The following is a 23157-nucleotide window of genomic DNA, read 5'->3' on the forward strand; positions in this document are numbered from 1 at the left end:
TTTCTAAACATGAGCATTTCCTAAACTAATGCTATTAACTGCCTGAAGCGTCCACGCCGGCCGCTCACAAAAGAGATTCACGTCCATTTCAATACAGAACATAATGCAGAACCAGATATAAAAGGCCGGCCTCCGCTGGCTTTAAAGCGCCTGCATCAAACCCGAATAAAGCATGACCTCGCAGCAGCGAGCCGTAATTACCCCGCTCTCAGCTAAAGCTTTTCTGAATGCAAATGCTTCAGATTCACGGCCGCGGCGGAGCGTTGCTCTTTCGCTCGGGATAAAGCAGCTGCGCTCAACAAACTCCTGCACTTCAGGCCAAGAGCGTGAGGAACCACCGACCCGAGTCCAAACAAACGCACGACACTCCCGCAGCAGAATGACATGATGCTGAAGCACACTAACGTATGCAAGAGCAAAATAAATATGTAAAATAATAAATATGTGAATGAATATCTCCACACACGAGATCCGCCCTTGGACGGAAGCGACACGAACCCGCGTCACGGCTGATCGATGCGCTCGCGGATCCAATTAAAACGCGGCGATGGACGTGTTTGATAAGCGCCGTGTGGAGCTCCTGCAGATCTGTGCGGCCGATAGGAAGCGCGACTCTCAAGGTGAACGTCTTATCTGACGCCCGAACGCTGACAGACGCGAGTTTTCAGCAGAAACAGCCGCAGGAGGCGTGTGGAAGTAGGCCAGAGAGTTTAAGAAGAGCCAAATGAAAACGTATCCACCTCTCTCGCTCTCCTAATGGATGAAAATCCATCTGCTGGACGGAGATCTATGAGCCGCTCAATGAGGTTAAGCCATGAAAATCAAAGGTTACCCTGAAAATTCAATTTACTCAGTGCTTCTTTCTTCCACCTCCAATAAAGCGTTTTAATCTCACTCGCTTTCTGCCCTTTTATGAGTTTGGTTTTCTTTCAAGTTTATTTCCTTCTTCCTTTTATCTTTCGTCATCTTACTTTGCCAACTCTTGCTCTTCCTCTTTGGCTCTTTTACTTTCTCATCATAAAACTATGGCACATCTGAAGCTGTCAGATGAAAAAATAAATGATCATCGTGTTGAGAAAAGGCTTGTTTAAAAAAAAAAAAAAAAAAAAAAAAAAAAAGTGGGTTAGTAAATATATACAAATGTAAAAATAAATAAATAAATATTTTTAATTAACCAGTAAATGTGTGTTAAAACAGATTATTTTTATATATAAATTATATATTTATATATAAATAAAAAAAAAAAAAAAAAAAAAAAAAAAAAAAAAAAACAATAAATAAATGTTAAGATTTAAATAAAATAAAAATAAAACAATAAACCAGGAAGTATGTGTTAAGACACGCTTGTTTTTATATATACACAGGGTTTTTTTTTTTTTTTTTTTTAAAGTACAACAAGAAATCTAAAAAATAAATAATTTACAACTTAATTTAAATAAAAATAAGGGGAAAAAGAAACAAATAAAAGTAAAATAAAATAAATAAGATTTAAATAAAAAAAAACAATCTAAAATAAATAAATAAATAAATAAATAAATAAATAAATAAATAAACAATATACCTTATACTTATTTTTATATAAATGATATATTTAATAAAAATAAATCAGTAAAAAAAGAATTAAATAAATGTATTAATAAAATAAAAAATAAGCACATAAAAATAAGTAAATAGATGTTAAGACAGGGCTTATTTTTAAATAAGTAAAACAAACAAAAAATCTAAAAAAAAATAAATTAAATTTACAACTCTTAAAAAAAGAAAAGAAAAAAGTAAATAAGTGTTAAGATTTAAATAAAAAAAAATTCAAATAACAACAACAACAACAATAATAATAATAATAATAATAATAATATAAAATATAAAATATAAATAAATAAATAAAACAAACCAGTAAGTATGTGTAAGTATATTATTTTTATATATAAATGATATATTTAATAAAATAAAAAATAAAATAAAAATAAGTAAATTAGGGCTAAGACAGGGCTTATTTTATACAAGTAAAAGAAAGAATTCTAAAAAAGAAAAATAAATAAATAAAATGTACAACTTAAAATTTAAAATAAAAATAAGAGGAAAAAGAAACAAAAACAGTCAGTAAATAAATGTTAAGATTTAAATAAAAAAAAAAAAAAAAAGGAAATAAGCTTTAAATAAATGAAAGAAATCTAAAAAAAAAAAAAATAACTCAACCACCTCTCAGCTACATCTATTGGGCCGTGCCAAACTTACTCTTGTGACTGAGCGGCGCGTCCAGGATCTTCGTGGCACACATGAGGTGTTGGTGTTGATGTTGGGTCGGTTGGTTCTGTCTCTGCAGACACGCCAGCATGGTGCAGTTTGAGCTCTACGGGTCACTGAAGCCTTCAGGGATCTGCAACAAGAAACAAACCTGTTCAGATGAGCTCATTACAATGAGACCGAGGCCTTTCTGAACCAGACAGAAGCTGCACATCTACAGATGGAGCCTACGAAAGTACTAATCAATCTCTCAGCAGCTCAATCAATCTCTTCTGATCTCAGAATGAACACAACCCATCAGGGGTGGATGGGAAACAAACAAACGCTCACAGACACACATCACCTTGTTGTGACTGTCTGACTAATTCACTTACGCTACTGTACACAAGTCGAGTCAGATTTTATTTAAAGAAATTAATACTTTTATTCATCAAGGATGCATTAAAGTAACAGTGAAGACATTTCAGCCTCTGTAAATACAGTGAGTATCAACTGTACGCTGTGACCAGCATTTGGTTTTAGCCACATTGGGATCCTCATATCTACAGGATTAAACCATAAAGTGCCTTAAAAATGAAAATACCAAAAGAAAAGTTTGCTAAAAACCAGAATAGAAATTTTTATTGAGATACCTTTAATATGTCTTGAGTTACAGTCATGCAAACTTAGGAAAAAGATTGTTTTTGCCACTCAGACAGGTGTGATCTATGCAATTGTTTTTATAAAAGGAAACAAGATGCATTTCTAGTTTCAACATTATTTGTTCTTCAGACATTCCTCTTTAAAAGAAAAGAAGTCTCTGTATGCAAGTGAGCCACATTTGGTCGCTGATCACTGAAAATGTGCTCAAATTTCACAATTTACTACTGAAGCCACATTGAGATGCCAATATCTCTGGAAATCAACCATACAGAGCCTTAAAAATGAAGATCCCCCATGAAAAGTTTACTAAGAGCCAAAACCTGAAGGGATATTGAGATATGTTTTAATACTTCTTGAGTTACAGACATGCAGACTTTGGGAAATGATTCGTTTTGCCACTCAGACGGGTACGGTCTACGCAATTTTTTTTTTTTTTTTTAAGGAAACAAGACACAATTCTAGTTTCAACATTATTTGTTCTTCGGACACTCCTCTTTAAAAGAAAATAAGTGTTTATTGTATGCAAGCGAGCCACATTTGGTTTCTAACCACTGAAAATGTGCGCATATTTAAAAATGTACTCCTGGAGCCACATTGACATGACAATATCTCCGGAAATCAATGATATAGAGCCTTAAAAATGAAGATACTAGAAGAAAAGTTTGTTAAGAGCTAAAATCTGAAAGGATATTAAGATACCTTTCATATTTGTTGAGTTACTGGCACACAAACTTTGGAAAAAGATTGTTTTTGCCACTCAGACGGGTACGGTCTATGCAATTGTTTTTATAAAAGGAAACAAGATGCATTTCTAGTTTCAACATTATTTGTTCTTCAGACATTCCTCTTTAAAAGAAAAGAAGTGTTTATTGTATGCAAGTGAGCCACATCTGGTTTCTGGCCACTGAAAATGTCCACAAATTTAACAATTTACTCCTGGAGCCATGCTGAGATGCCAATATCTCTGGAAAACAACCATATAAAGCCTTAAAGAAAATGAAGATATCAGAAGAAAAGTTTGTTAAGAGCCAAAATCTGAAAGGATATCAAGACATCTTTAATACTTCTTGAGTTACAGACATGCAAACTTTGGAAAATTATCATTTTTGCCACTCAGACAGGTACAATCTACGCAATTGTTTTTATACAAGGAAACAAGATGCATTTCTAGTTTCAACATTACTTGTTCTTCAGACATTCCTCTTTAAAAGAACAGAAGTCTTTATTGTATGCAAGTGAGCCACATCTGGTTTCTGACCACTGAAAATTTAACAATTTACTCCTGGAGCCACATTGAGATGCCAATATCTCTGGAACGGAACAATATGGAGCCTTAAAAATACAGATGCCAAAAGAACAGTTTGTTAAAAAACAAAATCTGAAAGGATATTAAGATATCTTTAATACTTCTTGAGTTACAGGCATGCAATTTTTTTTTTTAATATTTGCCATTGGCACATAATGCAACAGATTTTACTAACAGAGCTACCAATCTCTGTGTAAATATAACATCATGATGCTGCCATCTTTCTGAAGTCATTTTTACCCTCCCGTAATTTGGCTGTGACTCACAGGTGACCCTCCTCTACAAAATAGTGCATTACATACATCCATGACATTTAATATGTTTCCTTTCTCCACTAAAAATATTACCCATTACCTAATCAAAAATTTGAGCCAGGAACATTTCTGATATCTGCTTGATTTGTCTCAGAATGACTCAGCAGTCATTAACATGATTGGTTGACACTGTTACATTGTGACTGTTGTCAAAGCAACAAGGCCCAAAGTGTACTGTTGCTTTTGCAACATAATAACAACATTAAAGGACACAAATGTTACAAACATCATTAATTTATGAATATTGCATCAGATCATCAATGGAGCCCTGGATTGACCAATCAGAAGACAGAAACACAACTCTCATATTAAAGAAACATCTCAAATAAAAGCCTGTTTCTGCTCCATTTGTTGGCTGTGTTTCACAGTCGTCTGTGATTTATCTCCCGTCTGTTTATTGCTGATTTGTGCTGCGGGTCCAGAGGGCAGCAAACTAAGTGAGTTCAGAAGCATCTGTATGAACCCTATTACCTACAGCGGCAGAGCCTGGAGAAACATCAGCTTCAAAAGCGCAGCGACCCGACAGCGATTTCACAACAAGGCTTCCATTATGGCACATTTATCAAAAGAAGATCCGCCTTTGAGAGGAAAGGAAAAAAGCCGAAGCTCCTGGGAAAAGCCGCTGTAGTTTTATCAACAGAGACGAGGGTAAAAGCAGCTTCCATTACGGAGCGCAGCTCAGGGCTACAGACGCATTAAAGACACTCGCGCGGAGTAAAGCCAAACTCTCTATATGACAGACAGAGGAGACGACTTACGAGAGACTTTCATCCCGGAGTGCAGACTGAGACGCCGCCGGAGCGTTCATCCGTCTGCATGTGCAGAACAGGGTGAACGATGAATTACACCCATTTATTCAGACTCGTGTGGTTCTGAAATGGTGAGATTTCAAAAACATGCAAAAAGAGGCAGATGATTTGGAATAAAGTGCACAAATCAGCATATTAGAATGATTTCTGAAAGATCACGTGACGCTGAAGACTGGAGTAATGATGCTGAAAATTTCAGCTTTTAATCACACGAATAAATCACACTTTTAACAGATATTCACACTGAAACAGCTGTTTTAAATTCTAATAATATTTCTTAATTTTACTGTATTTTTGTTCAAATAAATGCAGGCTTGGTGAGCAGAAGAGACTTTTGAGCAGTTAGAGAAGAGAATCACAGAGGGCAGAAATCAGCATGCGGGTTAGTAAACGATCAGCGCTGGTTGTTAATGGCACTGAAGCGTCTCTGTCGATCTCGTCGTCTTTGAGCGTCAAACTCTGAATGGCAGCGGCGGTAAATCCTTGCCACTTTGCAGTGACGTCGGCGCCGGCGATAAGAACATAATCGGGCGTGACGAGGCCCGGCGAGGGCCCCGGGAGATAAGAGGGTCCCGCAAACCGCCGCCGATCTTTTGTCTCCCCGGGATTTCTGATAAGGCCGTGTCGGCAGACGAATCGCGCATCTGTTCTGGTATCTGAAGTCGTCTCAGGCCCGAGGGCAGAAACGGAGGGCGTCTAATTGTATGTGCTGTCATTAATACAGAGGCCACGAGCGCTGGGTGTGTGAGGAGAGAAGGTCACATGACAGACGCGACCCTTCACATCTCATCTGATCCTCTGAGAATCTCAGCGTGAGACGTGGATATGGTGCAATCAGCAAACTGTTAATCAGGGATTTAATTATCAAAACGACATTACAAACAGTCAAATATTATTCGAATGTAAGTAGCAGTTAGTAAAGTAACAGTCGTGCTGCCCAATACTTCTGTGGAAACCACACACTTTTTTTTTCAGGATTCACAGACGAATACACAGTTCAAAAGAACAGCTAGCATGCTAGTAACTTGCTAATCACGCTAGAATCATGCTAGTAACATGCTAGTACTTGCTAATCATATTAACAACATGCTAACAAAGTGCTAATAACATGCTAATCATGCTAGAATCATGCTAGTACTTGGTAATCATATTAAGAACATGCTAGTAACATGCTAACAATGCTAACAAAGTGCTAAGCTGTGTCCGAAACCGCTCCCTATCCACTATATAGTGCACTATATCGGGTGTCAGCCATTTTGTAGTGATGTCCGAATTCGGAGTGAACGACTTCATTCCCTACATTCGTTCACTACTTTTTACCCACAGTGCATTCTGATTTCGAGTGTACAACCGATGTACACTCGCTGAAGCACTATATCCCACAATCCAATGCGGAGAACCGACGAGCTGGAAGAGAGAGCGGGAGCGAACAATTTTGAATGAGAGATGCTGTTTACATCTTTATTATTTCTGCTTTATTGTTTATTTCATGAATTATTCATATCAAAATATATTAAATAGGCATTAACTCAGTTTAATATTTTACTAATTTAATGAGCTGGCATCTTTGTTAATTTACAAAAAATGATGATAATTTGGTGGATATTTAAAAATGTTCGTTGGTAGCGTATTCATTCTGATGTAATATTAACGGTCGCCTGAGGGCGCTCTACGATCATTGGAATGTTACGCAGCTCGTGAGAGTTTCAAGATACTACAAACAATAAATACATAAAATTATTAACATGTAATTAATGTATGTTTATTTTTGTTGACAGCATTTTATTAGTATTTAATGATTATGAACACATAATATTACAAAACAAATTAATACTATTAATAAAACCATAAAGCTGAAGCGGTGGTATGTATAATTACAGTATAAAGTCATTTAAAGTGTTATTGCTATTAATATTATTTTCTAAAATAAGGTACATGTAATATAAAAGTACATGTGAAAAAGATGTTTTTCGGAACAGCTCCAAGTCTCATGCCAAGTGTAACGATATGCGTCACCGTCCGAATTCGTTCACTTCATTTCGTTCACTCCTTCTGATATAGTCCACTCAACGGCCATTCACTATATAGGGATTAGTGAATGAGTGAACGAGTGAGCGATTTCGGACACAGCACTAGTAACATGCTAATCATGTTAGAATCATGCTAGTACTTGCCAATCATGCTAACAACATGCTAACAAAGTGCTAGCAACTTGCTAATCAAGCTAACAAAATGGCACCAACATGAAAATCATAGTAGCAACATGCTGATAACATGTTAATCATACTAGCAACATGCTAGTAACATGCTAATCATGCTTGTAACTTGTTAATCAGGCTACCAACATGCTAGTAACTTCCTAATCATCCTAGCAACGTTAGTAACATGCTAATCATGCTAAAATTATGCTAGTAACTTGCTAATCATCCTAACAACATGCTAGTAGCTTGCTAATCATCGTAACATGTTAATAATATGCTAATCATGCTAGAATCATGCTAGTAACTTGCTAATCATGGTAACAACATGATAATCATGCTTGCAACATGCTGATAACATGTTAATCATACTAGCAACATGCTAGTAACATGCTATCATGCTGTAAACATGTTAGCAACATGCTAGTCATGCTAGAAACACCTAGCAACCTCCCCAGGTACCATAGCAACCACATAGTAACACCCTAGCAACCAGCCCAGGCACACTAGCAACCACACAGCAACACCCTAGCAACCATCGTGAGTAGCCCAGTAACCAACCAGTAACCGCATAGCAACACTCTAGCAACTCTAGTAACTTTGAGTATCCTAGGAACCGCCCTAAAAACCACCCTGAGTACCCTAGCAATTGTATAGCAACACCCTAGCAACCATCCCAGGCACCATAGCAATATGTTTTTATGTCTATTTGCTTTTCTGAGAGACTGTATTGCCTTGAAAACATTCAAACTTTAATCTTCAAAACTATTTTAAATTTAAACCACTTCAAAAGTGTGAAAAAACCTTCAAACTTTATGCTTTTAAAACTTTTTCAAACTTTCCATCTAGGCTTTTTATATATCTACGGGGGTCGTATCCATATCAAATCTCTGTTGACTTTCTGTAGGTCTGTTTCTCATGTTGAGGACTGGACAGTGAATTTTAAAGCTCCTCATCGTCTCCTGGAGGTCGAGTGACCGAAGCTGGAGATCAAGGGTTAGAAACGGCACATCAAAGGCGCGTTTAGCCCGTCTCGAAGCCCCGGCGGCGCTGAATAGACCCTCTCTCTGTGGAAACGGGATCCTATCAGAATAATGAGCAGATAACGGGGCCGTTTCCCCCAGCTGGGGCCGCAGGAGAGAGAGAGAGAGAGAGAGAGTTCGACACGCAACATCGCCGGATTCATCCCTAAAGCTCCTCATGCATTTTTAATGGAATCTATTACTCCAGGATTAGCCGATAAGAGACGGTCCCGTTTAAATTTCCTAACGCTTTGCATAATTGGTATCAGAGCGCAGGAGAGAAGACAAAGATGTTTCTTTTGAGGCGAGCAGCTAAATAACCTCCGAAACTGTTGAAGCACATCTCACAAAAGCCTCCGATAGGAAACACACGCTCATTTACATTCCAGCATTTACAAAGGAGATCTGAGGCGCTCCGCACCATCACAATCGCGTGTAAATGTTCCTGTGAAGCTCTGACAGATCATACAGCGACTGCAGCTTCAGCAAACAAAACAAAACCACACAGTTGTACATCAACTCTCATAACTAGCGCTATAACTCATTACAAATTACATGATGATAACTGTGGTAACATGATTTATTGGGTTAGACGTTTATTCTGCCTACTTCTGGATTAGTTGACATAACTAGTTTATCACAGGTTACATAAGCCTATGATTTCAGCAATGCAAAGCTCTTCACTACAAACAAAATACTAGCTCAACTTGAAGAAATTATGACAGACATATATTACTACTTTACAGCAGGATGTACTTCACACAGTAAAAAAAAACTTTCATGAATTAATTCAATTAGACATGCTTTTTGATTACTAAAAAAAGTCCAGAAAAATTAAAATGGACAAAATGGAATGTGAAAAAAATAAAATAAAAATAAACAACAGAACTTAGTACAAAGTAAAGTGGAAATTAAGATTTCTGCATCGTCGGAAAGTTGATTTAATGGTTTCTATTTAATGGTTTAATTTTTAATGATAACAAAGTGCTGCACAAATACATTTATTCAGTACTTTGCTTTCCCAAAAATAAAGAGAATTTTTAAATTTTCCATTGCATTTACATAAAAAATAAATTTAATTGTTAAGGTTTTATGCCTTCATTTGATTACCACTGTTTTTATCATATCATATCATATTAATAATAATAATAATAATAATAACAATAACAACAACAACAACAATAATAATAATATTAATAATATAATAATAATAATAATAATAATAATACATTTTTGTAGGGGCCTTTTATTGTAAAAATGTAAAATCAAAATATTTTATAATTTTTTTCAACTCTTGTCAAATTGCAAAAGTTTCATGAATGAATTAAAGTAATTTTTGATTAATAAAAAAGTCCATAAAAATTAATGGAAAAAATGGAATTTGAAAAAATTAAATAAAATAAAATAAACAACAGAAACTACTACAAAATAAAATGGATTTCATAGGACATAGATTATTTTGTACCACACTGATATGAAAAAAGAAAGAAAATAAGAGAAAGGAGGAAAAAAAAGAAAGAAAGTATATTCCATAAGTGCATTAAACTAAACCAGTCATAAAGGTACTTTTTTTTTTTTAATTGAGACATATGCATTATCTGAAATCTGAATAAATAAACTGATGTGCGGTTTGTTAGGATAGAACAATATTTGGAATCTGACGGTGCACAAAAAAAAAAAAAAAAAAAAAAAAAAAAAAAAAAAATCTAAATACTGAGAAATCACCTTTAAAGTTGAAGGTGAAAAAAATAAGTTCTTAGCAATGCATATTACTAATCAAAAAATAAGTTGAGATACATTTACAGTAGGAAATCAATCAAATCAAAACATCTTCACGGAACATGATCTTTACTTAATATCCTAATGATTTTTGACATAAAAGAAAAATCAATTTCAAGCCATACAATGTACTGTTGGCTATTGCTACAAATAAACCTGTGATACTCAAGACTGGCTTTGTGCTCCAGGGTCACACGTTATGTCAGGGTTTCTTAAATGAAATGCAAGGGATTTGTGAGTTAATAAAAACTAATAATTAAATCCTACACATTTCAATGTGCATAACATATAATAAAGGCAAAAAAACTGTAACTATCACTTCAGAAAGCCCACATCTCATCTAAGGATGAATTCATGCATCAGAGCAGCACTTTGGGTCTGTAAAGCGTCTCTGGTCTCAGTAAGCGTGGTTCCTCCCCCATCTGCACCCGGGAGGCCTGTGGGGCAATTCATTATGCTGTTAAGGGTCACTGAATCCTTCAAGTCATTAAAAATGTTAATAAAACAGGGAGCTCATGAAAAGATGGGCCAAATGCTTCCTGCAGGGCATTCACACGCCACAGAACCGCTTAATGACGGCTCGGCGCGGGACGCCGCAGAGGAACCCGCGTCTTCCCGGAGAAAATGGACTTTAGTCTGCGAGCGCTAATCCACAATGACCTCCACCTGCGTCCTGCGACTCCACACGCAGAGATAAAGCCGCCGCGCTTCAGAAATCACACTCAGCCGCCTGCTGGTTTGTTTGCTTCACGGGGGGAGAGACAGAAATCACTTAGCAAACTTACAGAACTGCCCCTCCGGCTCTAATACCCCCATCCCCTCTCACCCAGTGTCTTTATCCTATAAAAATAAAACCACCAATTAGGCCGATTTCAGAGACGGCAGCCAGCCTATAATTACACACCACATCCTCGGCAGATAAAAGGTGATTAGCGTGGATGCAGAGAGAAAATTGCTTAGCAACCAGAAGATTGACATCATCCTGTAAGTGGAGCTGCTGACCGACCAATCACTGCCAAAGTCACTTCACCTTCACAAACAGCAGAGCAACAGAGCAAATGACAAAGATAGGCTTCTCTGCTCATAAAAGCTGCATTCATTTGATCACAAATACAGTGAAAATTGTGAAATATTATTATGATTCAAAACAGATGTCTTCCATGTGAATCTCTGTTAAAATATAATTTATTTCTGTGATCGAAGCCGAATTTTCAGCATCATTACTCCAGTCTTCAGTGTCACTGAAAAAAAAAAATAAAAACCTAAATATCGAGAAAAATCACCTTTAAAAGTTGTCCAAATGAAGCATGTACTAATCAAAAATTACGTTTTGATATATTTATTGTAGGAAATTTACAAAATATCTTCATGGAACATGATCTTTACTTCATATCCTAATGATTTTTGACATAAAAGAAAAATTGATGATTTTGACCCATACAAATGATTTTTGGGTTATTGCTACAAATGGTTTTGTGGTCCGGGGTCACATATTACAAATAATAATATGTTTACATAATATGTTTTTATTGTTTGCAACAATTCGGTTTCCACAGTCAGCCACTTATTTACAATAACGCAAGACAAGTTTATTTGGATAGCACATTTGATTAAGTGCTTTACATAAAAACACTGTTAATTAATTTGATATCAAATATAGTTATTTCTAGATTATTTTATTGATTTTTCCCTATATTTAATGAATGTGAAAACAACTAAATTGTTTAGCGATTCATTATTATTTGCAAATGGCAAATTAAGTCTCTTCTGCTCACCAAGGCTGCATTCATTTGATCACAAACACAGTAAAAATAGTGAAATATTATTATGATTCAAAACAGCTGTTTTCTATGGGAATATATTTTAAAATGTAATTTATTTCTGTGATCAAATCTGAGTTTTCAGCATCATTACTCCAGTCTTCAGTGTCACATGATTCTTCAGAAATCATTCTAATATACTGATTTGCTGCTTAAGAAACATTTCTGATTATTAGCAATTATCAAATTTGTACTAAATTAGTACTTTTGGTCATCAAGGATGCATTATATATTATAATATATAATGCATTATAGATTATAATTAATCAAAAGTGACAGTGAAGACATTTATAATGTTACAGTAGATTTGTATTTCAAATAAATGCTGTTCTTTTGAACTTTCTATTCATCTGTGAGTCCTGAAAAATAAAATGTATGATGGTTTCAACAAAAATATTGTGCAGAACAACTGTTTTCAACATTGATAATAATCAAATCAGTATATTAGAATGATTTGTGAAGGATCATGTGACACTGAAGACTGGAGTAATGATGCTGAAAATTCAGTTGTGTGTCACAGAAATAAACTGCATTTTAACAGATATTCACATAGAAAACAGCTGTTTCAAAACTTTAAAATATTTCATATTTTTACTGTATTTTTGATCAAATAAATGCAGTCTTGGTGAGCAGATACACAGAGTAAATTCACCTTAAATGCTGTGTGCCGGTGACTGAATACCCTTAACTAGCACATGTGAGCAGCAGAAAGAACCGAAGCAGTGAAAGACATGACAAATCACACACAGCTTCATAGAGCTGCAGAAAGTGCTGAGTGTTCACAAAGCGTTGGGCTGATTTCCAGAGAGACCCGCACACATCTCTGAGCGTTCCTTCTCTTACAACGACAGTCTTTATGTGGAGGAAAGAAAAGCACTGACTCTCAGATTGAGCACCGGACACTCACTGCACACACACACCATCCACTCCTACATAAAGATACAGCTGGAAAACTCTATTCATATCAGATCTACTATGTATGTATAATTCAAATGTAAGTAGATGTATAATATAGTTTTTTATTAATATATAAACAATTAACTATGTAACTGCAGCTAAAAATATAACAAGAACTGAATCATTTCTTTAAAGGAAGTAGAGAGGACTTCATTACTTCCCTGAACTCAAAGGCCACAACATTTATTTCACTACAAGATGAACCAAACCATCATATGAAATCTGAGTTATAAAGCACAGATCTAGGAAATAAATAAATTAATAAAAAAAAAAAAAACATGACTTTGTGTGGCCCTAGACACAAAACCAGTCATAATGGTCAATTTTTTTGTATTATACATAATCTGAAAGCTTTCCATTGATGTATGGTTTGTTATGATAGGACAATATTCAGCTGAGATATAAATATTTGAAAATCTGGAATCTGAATCTGAAAAAATAATCAAAATATTGAGAAAATCACCTTTTAAGTTGTCCAAGCAATGAATATTACTATTCAAAAATGAAGTTTTGATATATTTACAGTAGGAAATTTACAAAATATCTTCATGGAACATGACCTTTACTTAATATCCTAAGATATTTTGTAAATTTCCCACCGTAAATATATCAGAAGTTAATTTTTGATTAGTAATATGCATTGCTAAAAAAATCATTTGGACAACTTTAAAGGTGATTTTCTCAGTATTTAGATTTTTTTGCACCCTCAGATTCCAGATTTCCAAATCTGATTTCTATCCGAACAAACCATATCCAATGCAAAGCTTATTTATTGAGCTTTCAGATGATGCATGAATCTCAATTTCAAAAAACTGACCCTTACGGCTGGTTTTGTGCTCCAGGGTCACATATATCTTTCAAACCTTCAAACATGAACTTTTATAATCAGTTGTGAAAACTGTTGGTAGATTTTGAACACTTCTGTTAATCAGTCAAGCAAACAAAATGACCAAATACATTGATTCATCAGATATATCAGTCAAATACTCTTAAACACGCCTGCAGGGAGTAAACAACAGCCTCATCTATCACACACCCTCAGTCTTTATGACCCCGACCACAATCTCACTGATGTTCAGCTGAGACAGAATGAAGAAAGAAAAGAGCAAACAGCCTTTATGAGCCTCCAGATCAGAGAACAGAACAGACAATACAGTCTGAGCCGAAGACGACTTTCACACCTCTCACCTCAGACAGACTGTGTGTGTGTGTGTGTGTGTAAAAGACAGTGTGCTTGTTTGCATATATGTACACACACAAACACAATATATGTGACCCTGGAGCACAAAACCAGTCTTAAGTATCACGGGCATATATGTAGCAATAGCCAACAATACATTGTATGGGTCAAAATTATAGATTTTTCTTTTATGACAAAAAAATCATTAGGATATTAAGTAAAGATCATGTTCCATGAAGATATTTTGTAAATTTCCTACTGTAAATATATCAAAACTTATTTTTGATTAGTAATATGCATTGCTAAGAACTTCATTTGGACAACTTTAAAGGTGATTTTCTCAATATTTTGATTATTTTTCAGATTCAGATTCCAGATTTTCAAACATTTATATCTCAGCTGAATATCGTCCTATCCTAACAAACCATACATCAATGGAAAGCTGTCAGATTATGTATAAAACATAACATGTGTCTAGGGCCACACAAAGTCATGTTTGATTTGTATTTATTTATTTATCTATTTATTTCCTAGATCTGTGCTTTATAACTCAGATTTCATATGATGGTTTGGTTCATCTTGTAGTGAAATAAATGTTGTGGCCTTTGAGTTCAGGGAAGTAATGAAGTCCTCTCTACTTCCTTTAAAGAAATGATTCAGTTCTTGTTATATTTTTAGCTGCAGTTATATAGTTAATTGTTTATATATTAATAAAAAACTATATTATACATCTACTTACATTTGAATTACACATACATCGTTGATCTGATATGAATAGAGTTTTCCAGCTGTATCTTTATGTAGGAGTGGATGGTGTGAAGATATTTTGTAAATTTCCTACTGTAAATATATCAAAACTTAATTTTTGATTAGTAATATGCATTGCTAAGAACTTCATTTGGACAACTTTAAAGGTGATTTTCTCAATATTTAGAATTTTTTGCACCCTCAGATTCCAGATTTTCAAATAGCTGTATCTCTGCCAAATATTGTCCAATCAATGGAAAGATTATTGATGTATAAATGTCAAAATTTCAAAAAAATATATCCTTATGACTAGTTTTGTGGTCCAGGGTCACACACACACACATATACACATAACACACGTATGTGTGTGTGTGTGTTTTACAGCCTCCAATAACAGACATCAAAGCGCCGCCACACACACACACACACACACACACATCGGTCAGGTGACATCAAAGACACCGCGCTTCCGTCAACATGCGTTCAATTCATCACAAGCCCCCATTTACCACAGTCTTTACCACACTATTTACCTCAGTGGAGAAGAAAGAAACGCAAACACAGCTGAAGAATTAGATGCAGCTCATCATCAATCAGTCGGACAGACGGAACGGAATCATATTTACCATGAACTGACGCTCCGGCCGCTTTAAAACCATCTGATCGCAGCAGAATCCATCGATCCGCGATATTCCAGCGATCATGAATCCATCAGCGGGTTAAATCTCCACGAATCCCTCCAGCAGCTCGCTGTGATGGGACTGAAGTTCATGTTCTGACGGAGATGAAGAGCAGCGCGTTCATCATCAGCGATAAATGCACCTGCTTCACGCTTATTTATCCGCGACACGATCCATCCGGAGCCGAAACCCGCCGACCATCGGGTGAAGATCAAGTCCAGCTGATGAATGGATCATACAAACCCCGAAAGTAAAAAGTTTTCCGCTTTATAAAGTGAGTTTGCGTGTAATATCACAGGAGACGAGAGCCGAAACTCTCCTCCGCGTCCTCATCTTCTGATCTCACACACAGGCGACGCGACGCTCTATCATTCCGCTAACGGAACCTGAACCAATCACGTTACAGACGCTGTGCGCTCCGACCAATCATTAGCGACAGAGGGCGGGGCAGAGAATGACGCTTCGGTCCAGTAGAGAGATCGTGGAAAATCTTAAAGGCGCAGCGAAGTCATGTGCGTTTCTAATTCAACCACTTTGTCTTTATTCAATATATTCATTTTTTAAAAATATATTACAAATAAAAATATGTATTAATTTGTAATATATATAGTATGTAATAATATGTATATGTAATATGCAACAATTTGGTTTCCACAGCCACTCACTCATCATTTATAAGAAGGCAAGGCAAGATGAAAAAATAAAATACAAACAAACAAACAATAAATAAGTAAATAAATTAGATATAAAATAAAAAAATATTAATAGATGCTTTTATTGGTTTTCAATAAACTTGTGAAAGCAACTGAATTGTTCAGTGTTTCATAATTCTTTACTATTAAATTTAGCTAACTCACTGTGACAACTTACCCCATATAGTGTGACAACATGCCCCTAGGTCTCTGTGTTTAACTGTAAATCTTTTCTCTCTCTCTCTCTCTAGGCAATGATAGTGAAAATGTTTAATAGCTTTTTTGTAGTCAAAACATTAATGTTTAAAACCTTTATAGTAGTACATAAGTGATTTTTCAAGAATCAGTACTGCGTCACTGCAATGGTAGTTGGGAGTTCAGAACGGGTTCGCGAATCATTTAATTTAGATCGGCAGTTCGGAATGGGTTCGCAAATCGTTTCATCAGAACGTCAAGCATCGCGAATCATTTGATTCAGATCGGAACTTCAAGCATCGTGAATCATTTCATTTAGATCGGGACATCAAGAGTGGGTTCGCGAGTCATTTGATTTAGAACGGAAGTTCGGAGCAAGTTCTCGAATCATTTGATTTAGATCAGAACTTCAAGCATCGCGAATCATTTGATTTAGGTCGGGAGTTCGGAGCGAGTTCACGAATCACTTAATTCAGATCGGGAGTTCGGAGCGAGTTCATGAATCATTTCATTTAGATCGGGAATTCGGAGCGTGTTCGCGAATCATTTGATTTAGATCGGGACCTCAGAGCGAGTTCGCGAATCACTTAATTCAGATCGGGAGTTCGGAGCGTGTTGACGAATCATTTGATTCAGATCGGGAGTTCGGAACGGGTTCGCGAATCATTTAATTTAGATCGGCAGTTCGGAATGGGTTCGCAAATCGTTTCATCAGAACGTCAAGCATCGCGAATCATTTGATTCAGATCGGAACTTCAAGCATCGTGAATCATTTCATTTAGATCGGGACATCAAGAGTGGGTTCGCGAGTCATTTGATTTAGAACGGAAGTTCGGAGCAAGTTCTCGAATCATTTGATTTAGATCAGAACTTCAAGCATCGCGAATCATTTGATTTAGGTCGGGAGTTCGGAGGGAGAATCACTTAATTCAGATCGGGAGTTCGGAGCGAGTTCATGAATCATTTCATTTAGATCGGAAGTTCGGAGCGTGTTCGCAAATCATTTGATTTTCGGGACCTCAGAGCGGGAATCACTTAATTCAGATCGGGAGTTCGGAGCGTGTTCGAATCATTTGATTCAGATCGGGAGTTTGGTTCGAATCATTTAATTTAGATCGGCAGTTCGGAATGGGTTCGCAAATCGTTTCATCGTGCATCGCGAATCATTTGATTCAGATCGGAACTTCAAGCATCGTGAATCATTTCATTTAGATCGGGACATCAAGAGTGGGTTCGCGAGTCATTTGATTTAGAACGGAAGTTCGGAGCAAGTTCTCGAATCATTTGATTTAGATCAGAACTTCAAGCATCGCGAATCATTTGATTTAGGTCGGGAGTTCGGAGCGAGTTCGCGAATCATTTGAATTCAGATCGGAAGTTCGGAGCGAGTTCGCGAATCATTTGATTCAGATCGGGACCTCATAGTGTGTTCGCAAATCGTTTGATTCAGATCGGGAGTTCGGAGCGTGTTCGCGAATCATTTGATTCAGATCGGGAGTTCGGAGCGTGTTGGCGAATCATTTGATTCAGATCGGGAGTTCGGAGCGTGTTGACGAATCATTTGATTCAGATCGGGAGTTCGGAACGGGTTCGCGAATCATTTGATTCAGATCGGGAGTTCGGAGCGTGTTGACGAATCATTTGATTCAGATCGGGAGTTCGGAGCGTGTTCGCGAATCATTTGATTCAGATCATTACTTCAAGCATCGCAAATCATTTGATTTAGATCATCGGGACCTCGGAGTGAGTTCGCGAATCATTTGATTCAGATCGGAAGTTCGGAGCGTGTTCGCGAATCATTTGATTCAGATTGGGAGTTCGGAGCGTGTTCGCGAATCATTTGATTCAGATCGGAAGTTTGGAGCGAGTTCGCGAATCATTTGATTCAGATCGGGACCTCATAGTGTGTTCGCGAATCGTTTGATTCAGATCGGGACCTCATAGTGTGTTCGCGAATCATTTGATTAAGATCGGGAGTTCGGAGCGTGTTGACGAATCATTTGATTCAGATCGGGAGTTCGGAGCGTGTTGACGAATCATTTGATTCAGATCGGGAGTTCGGAACGGGTTCGCGAATCATTTGATTCAGATCGGGAGTTCGGAGCGTGTTCGCGAATCATTTGATTCAGATCAGAACTTCAAGCATCGCAAATCATTTGATTTAGATCGGGAGTTTGGAGCGAGTTCGCGAATCATTTGATTAAGATCGGGAGTTCGGAGCGAGTTCATGAATCATTTCATTTAGATCGGGAATTCGGAGCGAGTTCGCGAATCATTTGATTCAGATCGGGACCTCAGAGCGAGTTCACGAATCACTTAATTCAGATCGGGAGTTCGGAGCGTGTTGACGAATCATTTGATTCAGATCGGGAGATCGGAGCGTGTTGACGAATCATTTGATTAAGATCGGGAGTTCGGAGCGAGTTCACGAATCACTTAATTCAGATCGGGACCTCATAGTGTGTTCGCGAATCATTTGATTAAGATCGGGAGTTCGGAGCGTGTTGACGAATCATTTGATTCAGATCGGGAGTTCGGAACGGGTTCGCGAATCATTTGATTCAGATCGGGAGTTCGGAGCGTGTTCGCGAATCATTTGATTCAGATCAGAACTTCAAGCATCGCAAATCATTTGATTTAGATCGGGAGTTTGGAGCGAGTTCGCGAATCACTTAATTCAGATCGGGAGTTCGGAGCGAGTTCGCGAATCACTTAATTCAGATCGGGAGTTCGGAGCGAGTTCACGAATCATTTGATTAAGATCGGGAGTTCGGAGCGAGTTCGCGAATCACTTAATTCAGATCGGGAGTTCGGAGCGAGTTCGCGAATCACTTAATTCAGATCGGGAGTTCGGAGCGAGTTCACGAATCATTTGATTAAGATCGGGAGTTCGGAGCGAGTTCACGAATCACTTAATTCAGATCGGGAGTTCGGAGCGTGTTCGCGAATCATTTGATTCAGATCGGAACCTCAGAGCAAGTTCGCGAATCATTTTTTATTTAGAACGGGTTGGCGAATCATTAGATTTAACCATGGTTAATTTGTTGTTACCATCATTTAACTATAGCAACCATGCTGTTTGTTTGTTTGTTTATTTATTTATTTTTTTTATAAGGGATGTGTTATAATGTTTATATCTGGATCAAATCCGTGAGAAGAGCGGAGGTTTTTGTTTCTCTGCACACATTTGAGGGCAGCGAGACCTTGACTAAACCGAATTCACAGATAAATTATTACATCTAAGCTTTAATTAAATGTCGGAGTAAAACATTCAGCACAGGCTAAATCATAATGCAGATTTACAGTGAGCGCTGAATCGCTTATTAATGTTTCGGGATCATTTGAAATTCTAATCCAGGACTAATTATGAAGAGTGAAATAGTCATGAAAATCCTTCGGTATGTTCCAGCCGTCTGAAAATAACAGGATGAGGACTGTGCATCAAATTAATTTTATTTTCCATGGCCCTTTTCCCGTCGTTTGATGTCTCGCTGGAAAATAATGACTATCTCCATGAAGAATGGCTTTGATATTGCAATTACAATTACTAAAAACCAGCAAGGGAAGAAAACCGTTCTTATGCTTTAAACTCAAAAGCAGGCATTCATATGCATATTTTACAGTGTATTTAATTTGCATTTTTAAGCAGACTTACTGATAATGTGATGCAAATCTTCTCCAATGGAAACAAACACCATATTATTTTATTTTATTTATTTTATTTAGGGTTAATAATATTCCCCAGTGGAAACAAATAGCACATTTTGCACATTTTATTTTATTTTATTTAAATTATTTATTCATTTTTTATTTTATTTTATTTTGGGTTAAGAATATTCTCCAGTGGGAACATATAACACATTTTGCACAAATCTCCCTTTTTATTATTTTATTTTATTTTATTTTATTTTATTTAGGGTTAAGAATATTCTCCAGTGGGAACATATAACACATTTTGCACAAATCTCCCTTTTTATTATTTTATTTTATTTAATTTAATTTTATTTTATTTTGGGTTAAGAATATTCTCCAGTGGGAACATATAACACATTTTGCACAAATCACCCTTTTTATTATTTTATTTTATTTTATTTTATTTTATTTTATTTTATTTTATTTTATTTTATTTTATTTTATTTTATTTTATTTAGGGTTAAGAATATTCTCCAGTGGGAACATATAACACATTTTGCACAAATCTCCCTTTTTATTTTATTTATTTTATTTTATTTTATTTTATTTTATTTTATTTTATTTTATTTTATTTATTCATTTTTTATTTTATTTTATTTTGGGTTAAGAATATTCTCCAGTGGGAACATATAACACATTTTGCACAAATCTCCCTTTTTATTATTTTATTTTATTTTATTTTATTTTATTTTATTTAGGGTTAAGAATATTCTCCAGTGGGAACATATAACACATTTTGCACAAATCTCCCTTTTTATTATTTTATTTTATTTTATTTTATTTTATTTTATTTTATTTTGGGTTAAGAATATTCTCCAGTGGGAACATATAACACATTTTGCACAAATCACCCTTTTTATTATTTTATTTTATTTTATTTTATTTTATTTTATTTTATTTTATTTTATTTTATTTTATTTTATTTTATTTTATTTTATTTTATTTTATTTTATTTTATTTAGGGTTAAGAATATTCTCCAGTGGGAACATATAACACATTTTGCACAAATCTCCCTTTTTTATTATTTTATTTTATTTTATTTAGGGTTAAGAATATTCTCCAGTGGGAACATATAACACATTTTGCACAAATCTCCCTTTTTATTTTATTTATTTATTTTATTTTATTTTATTTTATTTATTCATTTTTTATTTTATTTTATTTTGGGTTAAGAATATTCTCCAGTGGGAACATATAACACATTTTGCACAAATCTCCCTTTTATTTTATTTCATTTTATTTATCTCTCTTTTTTTTTTTTTTTTTTTTTCATTTTAGGGTTGAAAAATATTCTCCAGTGGGAACAAATACCACATTTTGCACAAATTTGCCTTTTAATTTAATTTAATTTTATTATTTCATTTTAGTGTTTTGTTGCATTTAATATTTAATTATATTTATCACTGCTTTTCATGCAAGAGAAGCAAAACCTCTCGGTCAGGCAGCAGAGCAGACATCTATTATCATTACAACAACAGTCATTGTTCAGCACGCTTTGACACGGAGCACCTTAAATGTATTTAAAGGCATATTTGTATGTCAGAGGCTCTGCTGCTCAATCTGGCACAGTTATTGTAAACGCAGGCTGATAAATCTTCATCATGCAGACAGGCGGTGAAGTGTGTGTGTGTGTGTGTGTGTGTGAAGGGCTGGTAAAGCAGCATAAATCAAACGATGAAGGGGCTGGAGAGAGCAAATGGTCAGCGGTCAGCGGTCAGAGCAGCTGCGTCTTCAATCACAGCGACTCCCGTCGGACGACAGCATCAGTGGAAAGAAGACACGGCATCTGCTTCCACTGAACTCAACACAGCACAAACAACCTTCCTGATAGGAATCACTGAGGAATGTGTACTGCACAACTTCATGACAGATAAAATACCCCTTTAGTTTTACTGTAAAAAATGTTAATAAAACACAGATTATTGTTTTAAAAGATAATTCAGTCTTTTTACATCATAATTCAATGCGTTGCTTGCTACTTCTTTGTAATTAATTGTGAAATTTACTAACAATTTCTGAGTGAACATTTCTATACTAACATTTTTTTTCAGTGTATTTTCTATTTGGCAGTTTTACCACTGAAATAAGTTCCTCTCTAACACAGCGTATGAGGAAAAATACTGAAAATGACAACAAAATAAAAGGTTGAAATTAAACCATGAGCATGGAACAATGTCACACCCCTGTGGACTGTTTTGTTGGTTTCTCCCTCTTGTGCCCATATTTATGGTTTTTCCTGTTCCTGTCCTTGTTGAGTCTTTATTAGTTAATCACTCTCACCTGTCCTTGTTTCATTAGCATCCCTTTATAAGTTGTATTCGGGGTTTGCCGTCCGATCTTAAAGTTATGTTGGTGTGTGTTTTCCTGCTGTTCCTGTCTGAACGTACCTGGCAAACTTAATCAAGGCAACAAATAATACATAAATAACCCTGACTGGAAATAAGAAACTTTTCTTTAGTTTACTTTATTTCCTTTTTTTTTTTTTAAATTTACTTGTTTAGTTTTATTTTTTTCTGGATTCTATTTCTTTTATTGATTGATTTATTTATTTATTTACTTTTGATTCTTTGGATTTTTTTTTTTTTAATTCTGTTTTTTTCCATATACTTTTCCAGATTACATTTTATTTATTTATTTTATATATATATATATATATATTTATTCAGGGTTTTTGTTTTTGTGGTTGTTGTTTTTTGTTTTAATTGTATTGGATTAAATTTTATTTCTGGATTCTGAAAAATAGAATAAAAATGTTTTAACAGATTCCTTTTTTCCTGTTATTTATTTATTTTTGTTTTTGTCTATTTTACTTTTTCTTGTTTCTTTTTTTCATTTTTACTTTTTTAGGATTCCATTTAAATGGTTAAATTAAATTTAA

At 35.5% G+C, this 23157-nt stretch overlaps 1 protein-coding gene across 1 annotated transcript in view; it reads right to left on the reverse strand.

Moving 5' to 3' along the window:
* LOC127171636 (protein FAM222A) overlaps positions 1-16049 on the reverse strand; it is a 29907-nt gene extending 13858 nt beyond the window's left edge. The window contains exons 1-2 of the mRNA XM_051120401.1: positions 15645-16049; positions 2236-2377 (exon numbers count right to left, since the gene is read on the reverse strand). Coding sequence (XP_050976358.1) covers positions 2236-2335 — 100 coding nt within the window. The 5' untranslated portion in view covers positions 2336-2377; positions 15645-16049. The remainder of the gene's footprint in view (positions 1-2235; positions 2378-15644) is intronic.
* Between the last annotated feature and the right edge of the window lie 7108 nt (positions 16050-23157).

The sequence above is a fragment of the Labeo rohita genome, chromosome 10 (assembly GCF_022985175.1).
Source record: "Labeo rohita strain BAU-BD-2019 chromosome 10, IGBB_LRoh.1.0, whole genome shotgun sequence".
In the NCBI taxonomy this organism is placed as follows: domain Eukaryota; kingdom Metazoa; phylum Chordata; class Actinopteri; order Cypriniformes; family Cyprinidae; genus Labeo; species Labeo rohita.